Source organism: Poecilia formosa, unplaced genomic scaffold (assembly GCF_000485575.1).
Source record: "Poecilia formosa unplaced genomic scaffold, Poecilia_formosa-5.1.2 Scaffold799, whole genome shotgun sequence".
NCBI lineage: Eukaryota > Metazoa > Chordata > Actinopteri > Cyprinodontiformes > Poeciliidae > Poecilia > Poecilia formosa.
The window spans coordinates 26,790-39,590 of record NW_006800738.1 but is presented as its reverse complement, the minus strand read 5'-3'; the positions used below and the strand labels follow the sequence as shown (position 1 = coordinate 39,590).

The 12,801-nt window shown below is 39.2% G+C and overlaps 1 protein-coding gene across 1 annotated transcript in view; it reads left to right on the top strand.

Moving 5' to 3' along the window:
* The first annotated feature begins 761 nt into the window (after positions 1-761).
* pih1d1 (PIH1 domain containing 1) overlaps positions 762-12,801 on the top strand; it is a 13,260-nt gene continuing 1,220 nt past the window's right edge. Inside the window, exons 1-9 of the mRNA XM_007543320.2 lie at positions 762-1,058; positions 4,042-4,138; positions 5,158-5,215; positions 7,848-8,036; positions 9,106-9,167; positions 9,253-9,334; positions 9,411-9,507; positions 10,212-10,238; positions 10,325-10,403. Coding sequence (XP_007543382.1) covers positions 913-1,058; positions 4,042-4,138; positions 5,158-5,215; positions 7,848-8,036; positions 9,106-9,167; positions 9,253-9,334; positions 9,411-9,507; positions 10,212-10,238; positions 10,325-10,403 — 837 coding nt within the window. The 5' untranslated portion in view covers positions 762-912. The remainder of the gene's footprint in view (positions 1,059-4,041; positions 4,139-5,157; positions 5,216-7,847; positions 8,037-9,105; positions 9,168-9,252; positions 9,335-9,410; positions 9,508-10,211; positions 10,239-10,324; positions 10,404-12,801) is intronic.

The following is a 12,801-nucleotide window of genomic DNA, read 5'->3' as shown; positions in this document are numbered from 1 at the left end:
GTCAAGGATGAAAGGAAGCTCAGTCCAGATGGTCCTCACCATACTCTCTACATGTTGCCAGTCAGAGGTGTTACATGATCCAAACCAGATGAAGATGCTGCTGGTCAGTATACTCTCTACTGTCGCTCTGTAGAAAGTGGTGAGGATGGGAGAAGGAAGGTTTGCTCTTCTCATCTGACGTAGAAACTTTTTCTCTTTTTCAGATGCCGTCTGATGGTTATTGGGCTGCAGTCAGCACCAGTAATGGCCTTAATTTGGGTAGAGGATCGTCCCGTGTCTTGACGGACAGCCAATCGGATCCTGCGGCTCAGAGCTGACATCTTAAATTTCTTCCTCTTTACTGCTCTGTTACTGTCTTGGCAATATTTTTGATGGAAGCATAAAATTTACTCCGAAATTAGGCTGTCCTTGTTGGCATTTTTTTTTATCAGTCTGTTTGTTTTTTTCAGTTTAGAACTTTGACCTTATCAAGCTGTAACTTGCATGACTTTACTAGAAAGGTTTGGAGTAAACAGGAATTCTTAAGGGAATTAATTACAGTCTTGGAAAAAAAAACCTGTTACAGTCTGTAAGACTGAGGGAGATTCACATTCCAACAGGACAAAAAATTCTAAATCTATAGTAGTCCGAGCTTAATGGTATCCTGTACGTCAAAGTAAATTATATGTCTAAGTATATATGTGTAAGATTGAATGGCCAAGTCAAACTCCACACCAAGGGTTTGAATATTTTAACTCGCTCTATATTCAGAGGGGGAAAAAAGCTTCTGTCTTTTCTTCTTCCAAGAAGCCGCGGAGAAAAAAATGGGGAGCGAGTGACTACAACTGCTGTTTTTACAAATTAACACAGCGGAGGTGTTGTGCTGGAGGTGTTAAGTGTTTGGGTTCCCCCTGCTGCCTCTGTGTGAGTGACATGTTTCACCGCGAACTTGCGGTTTCATTGCGCTTCTGGACATGTTTTGAATGCTTTTATTCTGAAATGCTCGAGGCGGAAAAGGTTGTTGCTACAAGGAAGATAACACAGCGTGCCTTCTGCTGCTTACCGGACGATTTGAAACAGTAAGCACAGATTTATTTAAGCATGTCAAGACGTGTTAAAATATTAAAGAAACAAAGAATACACTGTAGAAAGTTCAGCAGCTGCCAAAGACAACCGGAAGTTGTTCGTCTCGTGGGCTAACAAGCTCAAGCTAGGCTAATTTGCAACTGTGTCTTTTTCATTACGTTATAACAGTTTTGCACATGTAAACTTGTTACGTGATTCTTAATAATAATAATAATAATAATAATAATAATAATAATAATTTGTGAATAGTCTGTAATGCATGTTCGTGGTTACATTAAATATTACTTTTTAAATATAAAATTATAATGGTCACTAATAAGCTAATGTCTGTTTTTGGTGTATCTATTCCTCTGTTATTTATTTCAAAGAAAAAAAAAACTTTTAAAATGCTTTTAAATTCCCTAATATGCTCTTTGCTCATGTCCCTATTAAGTTATACTATTCAAATAGAAAACCTAATGTTAAATAACTCATTGTAAAATATGCCACACTTGTGACATTCTTAACAACTATTGCTGGATGGGTTTATATGAGGAATTCATTGTGTTTTCACTTTGGCTTCATGTTGTTGTGGATCTCATTTTTAGCATACTGTCAAAGCTGCTGGAATGAAATAATGAGGATCAGAAGAATCAGAGGAAATAAGAGCAGACTGAGTGATAGTCCTGCACATCTGCTCTGGAAAGAAAGGAGAGAGGGATGGAGGCAGGCTGAGGGAAAGTTGCGACACTATTGAAGTTTATATCTTTTTGGTGTGTATCCAAGTGTGTGCACTCATACGTGCTAGGGTGAGAATGAGTACACACAACCTCAGATCTCTCAGTTACCCAGGCTGCAGTGAGGGGACCATGAATCTGCCGCTGTGCGCTATAAAAACAATAATACATTGAGCAAGAACCCTGCCTTTCACCCACACCTTGTACTTATATGACATTCTTTTTCTGCTCCACACTTCCACCTTTAAGCTGTGGCGTGGCTCAGAACATCGGGTGTCAGGCTGTCAGAAGTTGGTCTTCACCACAAATATGAGCTAGGCTGTTTGGAAGCAATTCCCATTTCGTATCAATGTATAAATTAGCACTTTGCATGCTTTCCCTGGCACATTAAGGAGAGTAGATGTTTGCAGTAAGTGTCTCGGAGTTTTGCTAGCAGACTAAAACTTCTTTGTGCAACACAACAGCACAATCTGTGTTCACACGAGAGAGGTGACATAATGTGAGACAAAAGATCAAGAGGCTTCTGAGGAAATGAACGTCTGGCACCGTGAGTTCAGATTTACGTTTAGTCTGGAGAGGATGAGTCTTTGAACTGCCAGAGGTGATTAGACAGAAGAAAAAAAAGACCTCTGAACTGTCTGTGTATGACTTTGTGTACATCAAGTGCATGTGTCGCACTAATAGTTGCCTAAAAAGAACCTCAGCTTTCGTAGAACTTAATTGCCGATACGTCGTCTTGTATTTTTGCAAGTATTACGCACTGTGACAGATGACAGAAATAATCATGCGAACAGTTTCTGATTTATCCCGAAATGTGAGAAAATGTATCTGTACCTAACTGTACTTGAGATCAAGGGAGTTTGGGAAATAAAATTTTTAAAAAAGTCACTTGGTTGCAAAATGTCAGCCAGTGACTAAGCTGTTTTTTTGTCTTCGAGTAACCAAACTTCACTTTCTGTCTCACAGCCCAGTGTGGCTCGAAAGGCAGGCATGAACTCTTAATGGTTTGAAAACCCTGAGTAAGAACACTCTGCCGTTCTTACTGTTGCTTAATCTCATTAGTGAGATTATGGCAGTTTTGATGCCATCATTTTTGTAAAACCTTGGTGTACCTTGACCTTATATAACTTGACAAGTAGATTCTCGATTGTCTGGCACCTTCTTTTAATGAGGTTTGACAGATTGGATTTTAATGTGCTTCAAACATTTTGGGTTTTTGTGCATATTTAGAGCAACACACTTTTTATCAGACCGCCCAGATGACTAGAGTGCAGATGTTCAGATGAGAACAAACGGTTAGTAAGTATCAGGACTGGTGAAGGTGGAGATGTGGGAGAACCGAAATGCAAACGGCGACGGGGCATAATGAAGATTTATTTAACACAAAGACCTGACATGACATATTCACCAAACTGCAGCCGTAAGACACACAAGAATCCCATTACCAGACAAAGGCATGACTCGAACTTAAACACTCTGCGAGACAGTAACTGATCAGGAAACACAGGTGAAAAAATGAGCTAATTTAACAGGAAATAAAACAACACAATTTTATACACACAATTATGTGTATACACAACATAATTATAGACCTGCATCAACCTATTTGCGTGTTCAGTACGCCAATACAGCCTAACAGCACAGAAAAAGAGAGGGAGAAGTAGAGAGAGTTAGTCAGCAGATGAAAGAGTCAGAGTAAAAAACAAACAAAAAAAAAAACATTACAGCTCCCTTGCTCACTTTTTGAAGTCATTCAAGAAGTGAATTTAATGAGATTCCCTGCCTCCATCCTATTGGATGGATGTTATGATAACTCTATAGGACACCCAATGTATCAATAAATCCTGAATGCAGACCAAGTTCTCATACTTTTTAAAAAAAAATAAAGCATTTTCATTTGGCAAGCAGACTTGAATTGTCATCAACATCTTATAAGTGAGTCTTTGTGTCCTTATGCTAGCATTATCTTCAGCCCAGCATGGATATGATGCTCACCTCACTTCACTACTGTAATTATATTCTTTAATGCTGAGTAAATAAAAAAAGTTGTCATAATGAATACAGCTTGACACAGCAAAGTCTTCAAATATGATGCTCCCAGATTTTTCTGCCTTAATGGCAGCTCCCTTTAATGTGAAACAATTCTTAATGTAAAGTATTTATTAAGCTTTCACATTTATGACAGCCTTAACTGCTATAGCCGGATGGGTGAAGAATGATATGTGAAGAATTGATCATCTTTGTATTTTCATTTTGGCAGCGTTGAGCTCAAACTGAGGATGACTGACTCATCACTTCTCAACTCTGAGCTGGAGTTACAGCAACAAGAGGAACTCTACCAGCAGATGCTGCTGCAGGTCATCATCCTTCCCTTACTTTATCACATCTGGTTTGCTGTTAGTATTCACAGTGCAAGAATTGTGAAATTGTCATATATTTTGATGTTTCAATGGTAGATCTCAAGGTATTTCATCAGGATTTTATAAGAGAGTAAGACAAAGTAGAACATATATTGTACAGGTAGATCTCATAAATTAGAGTATTGTGGAAAATTTTCATTTCAGAATCTGAAATTCATGTTTTAATTATTGATTACATGGAGAGTGAAATATGTCGAGCCTTTATTTGTGACTTCCAGGTAATGAAAACTCAAAAATCAGTGTCTCAGAAAGTGAGAATATTTTGAATTAACTGCTGACTGGACGGTTATGATCAACCTCCACTAGGAGGGTTAGTGACTAAAGGTCATCGCTAAAGACTAAGGTTGTTTACACTTATTCATTGAAGTTTGAGTGGAAGGAAACATTCTGGTATGAAAAGTTACACCAGCAACACCTTTTCATACCACAGCCTTATAGAATGTCAAGCAAAATCCATTCAGGCTGAGGCTGGTGTGAGTCTGGGAAATCTCAACGTGTCATTCTGAAATTATATTGATTTTTTTTTTTTTTTTCATGAATTTCCTGATCTATACATGCCAATTTATTTATTTACTCTTTTTTTTCCAGACAAAATCTGAAAATTTAGTCAGTCAAATTCTTGTCTTTGGATGCACAAAGGTGGAATTTATCTAACATTTTGATTTAAATAGTGGCTAAATTTATTTACAACTACACATTCTGATTTACAAGCACAACATTTACATACCATGGATGTTCTGCACACAGGCATTCAGAAGAAATTCTCTGCCATTTTATGTACAAGGTTATAAACCTCAATTCACAACCAGAACAAAATATTGAATGAAGTTAAATAAAATAGTTTATCGCTCTGAGAAAGCAACGTGTCGTAGCGCATGCAGTTGGAGAAGGGAGCAAAAGAAAAGAATGTATAATTTGTCCAAACACAGATAATAAAATAACTGTCGTTTTTGTAGACGATGGGAAAGCTGCAGTCGGAATCTCCAGATTCCACACTAATCCGGCCTCAACCAGGTAAGCATTTTGAAACATAAAGGTAAGTGTCAACCAGGTGCTTCATATCACAAGGGCCTGAACAGACAGTAGGATTACGGGATCATGCCGGGTGTGACACAAAGCAGAGCAAGCAATACTGAAATCCCTGTCGTCAAGAATGGAGGTGGAAAGGTGGAAATTCTAGAATCGTAATGTTTTATTTAAGAAATTCTATCCATCATTTAAATCCTGGGTCGTCCAAAAGAACAAAAATAATCAAGATTGAAATATGTGAAACAGAAAGAAATGTGTGCCGGACTTCTCCAGCTAAAGTTCACACCTTAAACTGATGAAATGCTGCAGTGGAAGCCTAAAGAACAAAAAGAAATAAACAAAGTAGTGTAATTTAGGTTGCATTCACACCAGCCCTGTTCATTCCCAGACTCAAGAAGAGTTTCATACTCAAACTCTACTTTCTTTAGAAGGTCTGGTTCGTCTGCGGAGGTGTGAATGCTGTGACGATCCCCTCCCATCCACTAGGTGTCTCTTTTTTTCTTCTTCTTTTCAGGAAGCAGGCAGATAGGTTGGCCCCCTAACTGAACCGTATTTTGAACCATATATCTCAGAGCCATATTTTTGTATAAATAAATTGTTGTTTGTATAGACCCACTCGTCTCTCTCCCATTTTTGTCATCCCCTTTGAGCCAGGTATGATAATTTCATAAATGAACTCTGATGTGGACCAAAAAGGCGAACATCGGTTTGCCTATAAACCTGGGTTTCTGTTCTGTTTAAGTTATGCATGACAGTAGACCTCTCCAAAAGCAGGAAGTGGACTACATCATATACATGTGTATAGATACAACCAAAACAAACTTGGTAACTGAAGGAACGACTTGTGGTCTTTTGCCAAAGACAGAAGGGAAATCCTACAATCGCTAAAATTTGATGCCACGCCATTTTTGTTTACATTTTGTGAAGATGAAAGTTGCTCTCAATTGATTCAAAGGTTCCCCTGTTGAGTCCTTCAGTGGTTCGTGGTGCAGCGCCCCCACAGGCGAGGGGGTGAGCAGGTTTATTATTATTTATTTATTTATTTATTTATTTATTTATTTTTTAATATTGATTTATGATTTTCAAGAATAAACAGGCAAATTAGAGGACGAAATATCAAGGATAAAAAAAATAATAAAAACTAAAACAAAGAAAAAAAAAAACTAACCAAAATCATCAAAACAAAAATCCACAAGACAGAACAATCAGAACACTGTCAGCTAACAAAGGGTCTGATAAGAGGATAAAATAAGTGCACATCAGATTGTAGAGTGTTATCGAGCATGAGACAGAGTCCAAGCGAGTAACAGACATTTCTGAGGATATTGAATCAAACAGCTCACCATAGAATATGGAATAACAAGAAAAGATGAAAACAAGTTATAATCACAATAGAAATGACAAAACGGTAAATGAGTAAAATAAATTATTAGAAAATACAGGTCCAGATGTAAACGACAGTTATTTTAGCCTATTATTTTGTATGTATCTATTGAAAGGACCCCACACATCCAGGAACTTTTGATGATTGTCAGACAAAGAGTATCGAATTTCCTCAAGATAGATATAGGACACCATGTCATTAAGCCATTTCTTAAAACAAGGCGGGGTAGAGGATTTCCATTCCCGTAGAATAACCCGCTTTGCTACCACTAAACCAAAAATTAAGAGACTGTTGTAGGGACATGGGAAGAGCAAGAGAGGATTTAGAGCAACCCAAAATGATCAAATGCCTATCCGGAAATAGAGGCTTGCCATAAGCATTGCTATAAAATTCAAAAATCCTGCACCAGAAGTCCATTAGTTTAGGACAGGAGCAAAACATGTGACCCAGAGTCCCATCATCTAATTTACATTTGTCGCATTTTGGTGAGACGCAGGGGAATAGCCTATTGAGTTTAGTTTTAGAAAAGTGCAGCCGATGGATAACTTTGAATTGAATAAGTTGCAGTCTGGAGTTAATGGAGCAGGTTTTGATTCTTGAAAGAGACAAATCCCATTGCTCATCTGAAATCTCACCAGGTAGATCAGAAGCCCAGGCCTCTTTTATATGCCTAGTAGATGGGGATGAACTGAAAAGATTAACAAACTGAGAAATTAGGTAGCAGGTTTATTTTTTAACTGGGTTGACACAGTGCAGTGTGGAATCGAACCGTTCCAGCTGAAGACGGAACAAATGTGGCAATTTTGGTCCACAATCAAACCGAGTCTACTGGACTATCAGGTGGGAAAAACACCCAGAGTGTCCCAAAGTCTCTCAACAATGTTGTTGTTGGAAGTCGATAAACGGTAGAACATTGCTTGTACGTGATTACTGAAGATATCTGAGGGTCTGCAGTTCTTATGTCTTTGGGAGGGTTTAGGTTTTCATGACTTGTATCTTGAATCACGTTAAGCCTTATTGGGTGTAAACTGGAAGAGAGCAACGTGCTATTTCGTAATGGTAATATTTTCACCTAATTAGTCTGGGCTGACTTTCCCCGATCCCTCACACATGAAACATCTCTATGATATATATTTTTTTATTAATCCAAACCTGGTAGACTTTATAGTTTTCTTTCACTTTCTCCTTTTTAGTACTTTTTTTCTCTACATCTCCGCTCTTTCCTCCACCCAGGTCTGTGTGTGAAGACGTTCTCGGAGCCAGGCAAGCAGAAGGTTTTCATAAACATCTGCCAGTCGACCTCTGTCCCGCCGCCCCCTGATCTCTCCAGAGAGGAGCTTGTGCAGCTGCTCCAGTCGGAGGATCCCAGCGGCTACAGAGTTCCGATGAGCCTGGGAGAGCCGCATGCAGAAACTGACAACAGTATGTAGCAGAGGCCAAAGCCTGCAGGTTTCTTAAGATGACGGAAATGTGGAGGTTGTGATGTGATCTGTAATTTGGTCAAAAGGTTTGGTTAGTCAAAATAATGCTACAGTATTTGACATTCTGAGCTGACTTTTTTCTTTATTGGTTTAGAACAGCAACATGGTTTTAATTATGACCATTTCAAACTGGATGTTTTTGTTTTACAGATTTGTTCACTATGTTCACCCTGTGCAATTGAAATTACAACTCTGTTGCAGTAATCTAATTGGTCAGTTGGCAGCCTGCATTGTATTTTTCTGGATATCTTCAAAAACAGATGAAAGCAATTATGTTTGAGAAAGGAGAGAAACCGAGCTACTTCTGACTGACTTTCGATTTGTTTCAACTGCTAATGTCATGCAGGAAGCGTTGGGAACATTTAAATATTACACACATGAGATCACCATCATTTCTATATTCCTGAGAACTGGAGGGAGGATTTCTAGTATTACCTCAACATCTTCCTCGGGTTCCCTTCCTCTTATAATATATAACATAAATGAGTAATATATTCATCTGAAAACGCTACCAGAAACGAGTCACTACGGGAAAATTACAGTGCTGTTCAAGGTCTGAAAAAAATTCTGCGTTAAGGCCAAATGGCATTTATTATCTGCTGTTGTTCAAATGCAACACATGTTAACATTAAGATAGTTTTGACACGAGTTGAACTAAAAATGCATTCAGCTTATCCTTCCTTTTCTTTCGCCTTTTCTCTTCCTCGACTTTTGACTGTCGTCTCTGGTTCGGCTTCACTCCCGAAAGTGGCACAGCGCGTAGTAGCCAGCTTCACAGGCCGTAGCCGGCGGTGTTTGGTTTTTCAAAAATACAGTAAAATTTAACGTTCAATATTTAAATTCATTTTTAATATTGACTAGAGTTAGCGTAAGTGCGCAAATGTAGGCTAAAAAGAAACAAAAACTTCATTCTGAATCAATCAGCTACATGTGGAGGAAACCCTGGACTTAGATGAAATCTGAACAGCTGCGTTCCATTATAGCGCCACCTATCTGCTGCTGTCTTTCAGACTCTCAGGGTTGCACAGCCTATGACGTCGTCATCAACCAGGACTTCTTCCAGAAGAGCCAGGTGACTTGTCAGATGACATGCTTACCATGTTTGGTGCTGTACAGCGTAGTAAAGGATGTGGTGTGTGTGTGACGGTGTCTCGCAGAAGGATCCTCTGTTCCAGCAGTTTGTTATCTTGGTGTCCGTGGAGGGCCTGGAGAATAAATACAGCCTGGAGCTAAACAGAGGTGAGTCTGAACTCGTGTTTGTCTCTCTGACAATGTTGGACCACATCAAGACAAGGTTTGGGATGTGTTTGTGCAGACTGGAAAGTGCTGAAGAACAGAAAATTCCTTGGCTCCGTCAGTGAGCAGAACATCCGGATGAAGAGCAGGCCGGTGATCCAGGAACTGCAGCCTCAGTAAGTCGCTTCGTTTCAACGCTGAACGGTTAAAACGTTTCCCTGTGACTTTAACTTGTTCGAATCACAACCTTAAACTTCAGTGTATTTTATCAGGATTAAGCGAGAGAGAAACCAACATACAGCGGAGTGAAAGGATGCATGATGTGCCTTATTTATTCCAACTAAAGTTCTGAAAAGCCTGGAGATTTTTGTCATCCAGTTTTTGGTAGAAACAGAGAGACATGAGCAAAACAAGCCATCATGCCAATGGAAACTGTTGAGCTTGTTTTAATTTATGTCATTAATTGGTTTATTGCAAAAGACTTAGCCTCACTGTTGCCATTTTAGCAACTTTTTAAATAAAGATAAATAAATAAAAATTAGTATCGGCTAACTTGGGAATGGTGATCGGCCAGAAAGCTGCATTCGGTGCACCGTCCTGCTTTTTCTATCGACATATTTCACCCTCCGTTTCTAAATTCTGATGTACTTTTTTTGTCATGTGAAATCTTAGTGAAACACACTGAAGTGGTTTTAATTTGACACCGTTCTAATGCACTGTGCAAAGTCTGTTATTTGTCCTCTGGGTGCAGTTCAAGCTAGTTCTTGGCATGAGACAACATTAGAAGTAATGGAATTCCATATTAAAACAATGAAAGCTTTAATTTTACACTGTAATAGTGTAAACGATGAATGAAGGATGAATCTCTTTCTGCCCTCAGGGAAAACGGCCCGGCATGTGTTAAAAGGTGAGGCAGCTCTTACTCTCTCTGTCTTTTATGCTACATTAAAATAGCGTTGGTGACATGGATGTGTGGGTCTTCTCTGTGCTCAGACCAGAATGCTCGCTGTTGGTGGAGCCCCCCACTGGACACCCTGAGTACCTCATTGCAGAGATAAAGCTCCCTGGAGTGGTAAGCAGTGCATTTGGTCCTTAGGGACCAAATTAAAAACTTAGAAGTGAAGATGATGTGGTCTTATCCAAGCAATTATTTCGACATATCAGTCCAGGAACGGTTACGAGGCCAGTTCCAAAACACTGTAGATGTCAGCTTTCTGGCTGCTTGTTTAGTGTTTAAACTTTATGATAGGACATTTGTGGGGGGGAATAAACAGCAAATGCATGCTTGGAGTGAAACAAACACAGCAATTTTATTTTCTTCATGTGTTTATATTCTACCAGATGGACCGGTTCCAATTTCACAATTCACAACACATGTCGTCTCGAGGTAGTTTTCATAAAAAATAAAAATAAAAAAAGTCAGCAAATCTACAGCAGTACAGCAGAGTGCTGATTTAAAGGGACAGTGTTATGTAAAATGTACTTTTTGAGCTTTTCATCATGCTATGATGTTATTCCCTCATCAAAAACACACCTGGAGTGTTGCCTTGATTCTTTCATGCATAATTTAATTCCTGTGGCAAAACGCCTTCGAGGTGCAGCTCCTCCTCAGGGCTGCAGTTTCCAAACTTCCATCTCACAATTAGGTTTTAATAAACCTAAGCAACATTTTAAAACCAGTGAGAGAATCTGATTGAGTCATTAAATAATATACCCTAAGTAATTGCCAATCATGTTTTCCATGTTTTTATGTGTTTTTCTTGTGTTTGATACTTTGGTCAGTCTTGCTGTTTTATAAGTATGTATAAAAAGTTGACTTGGCTAAAGGTTGTTTTATGATGCAGTAAAAAAAACCAGGTGCCATTTATGGACTATTAGTGAAGTGTCCTGACTTTCCCCATGCCTAAAATGTCAACCAGTCAAACTAAAACAAGATTCTCCAGAGGATGATTCATCCATGCTCTGTTGGTACTGCAGCCAAATTCCGATAATTAAAGTGCTATTGTTGCTAGACTTGCATTACTAAAGAGCAAGAAAACATTACACAACATGGCATGCTTGGCTTGTTTTTGTCATTTGCCGCTCTACATGTAGTATAACCTCTTGCTGACACTCAGCCTGAGGCGCACTGCTTCACCTGTACCTGCTGGACGGTTTGTTGTGTCAAGTTACGACATTTGACAGCCTCGCAAAAGCAACACAATCGAAAGCATCAAGGAGCCAGGTCAGACCAGTTTGTGCATTAAGTGTTAACAGTAGAAGTCTTTTCAGTTGACATAATTATCTACCCGTCTGTACTGATCTATTTAAATCATTGTGATAAGTCATTGTTCACAACAGGCTTTAAGAGATTTAATAGGAATATTTCTTTGACACATGACGTTGGCAGCCAGAGCGGTGCTGCCTTGAGCTGGTACGGCTCAACAGATGTGGTGTGTGTTGGAATATGTGGCAGATTATCAGACAGTCATCTCGTTTCATGGAGAGGTTTTAGCTTCATCTTGATATAAACACCTAGCAGTTAGTTTCACCGCAGCTTCTGCAGTCTAGTTGCAACATTAAATGAAAGAGGTAATGAGGAACAGGGTCAGCGTCAACTAATGAAGACCAGTCGTTGGGTCTTAGGAGCCTTTTGGGTTTTCTGTACAAGTAGAACAAACGGTCTCTGTTCCTTCATGTCCTCCAGATGTCAAAGTGATGGTGGCTTGAGGTCAAATATGACTTCATCCAAATACATCAAAGCGTTGAGTCAAAGAGGCTGAGTAGAAACCCAGGGCCGCTTTCCGAAGCGTAAAACAGAAGCCATGAATTCTGTCCATTCACTTTGTGTTTGTGCATTACTTTGTTTAGGTCCCAATGAAAATATCCTGGTTAGGTACCTGTTCTCCTGACTGCATCTCACACACACAGAAACATGGAATAGAAACCAGGTCCAGAAAGAAATGTTAGCTACTTTACTGCCAATAGAAAAAAAAATGCCAAAAGTGCTTAGAAAATGTTAATACAGCAGCAAAATGAAAGCTTTAAAGCTCCAGCATGTAACTTATAAAAACATCATATTTTTGACATATTTATTAAAACTGTCACCATGTTGCACCGCTCCCAGCCAAAAACAACCAATCAGAGCAAGTGAGGGTCTTATCGCTGTCAATCAATCTTGTGTACGCACTGCTCAATGTGCTAACCATTCCAGGAAAACATGCTAACATGGTGTCCAGTTAGCATGGAGACCTGTCATTAGGTGTCCATGCTAACTAGCCTTAGCATTCACAACAGGGACTGCTAGATGCAATGTAGCAGACAACAAGGAGGGTGATTGACAACACTAAGACCCACCTCTTGGCTCTGATTGGTTGTATCTAGTTGCACTGGGTGAGGGCAGAGAACCTCAATGTTTTTCACAGATTCTCATATCATACCATAGTGTGTGTGTGTGTGTGTGTGTATATATATATATGTATATATATATA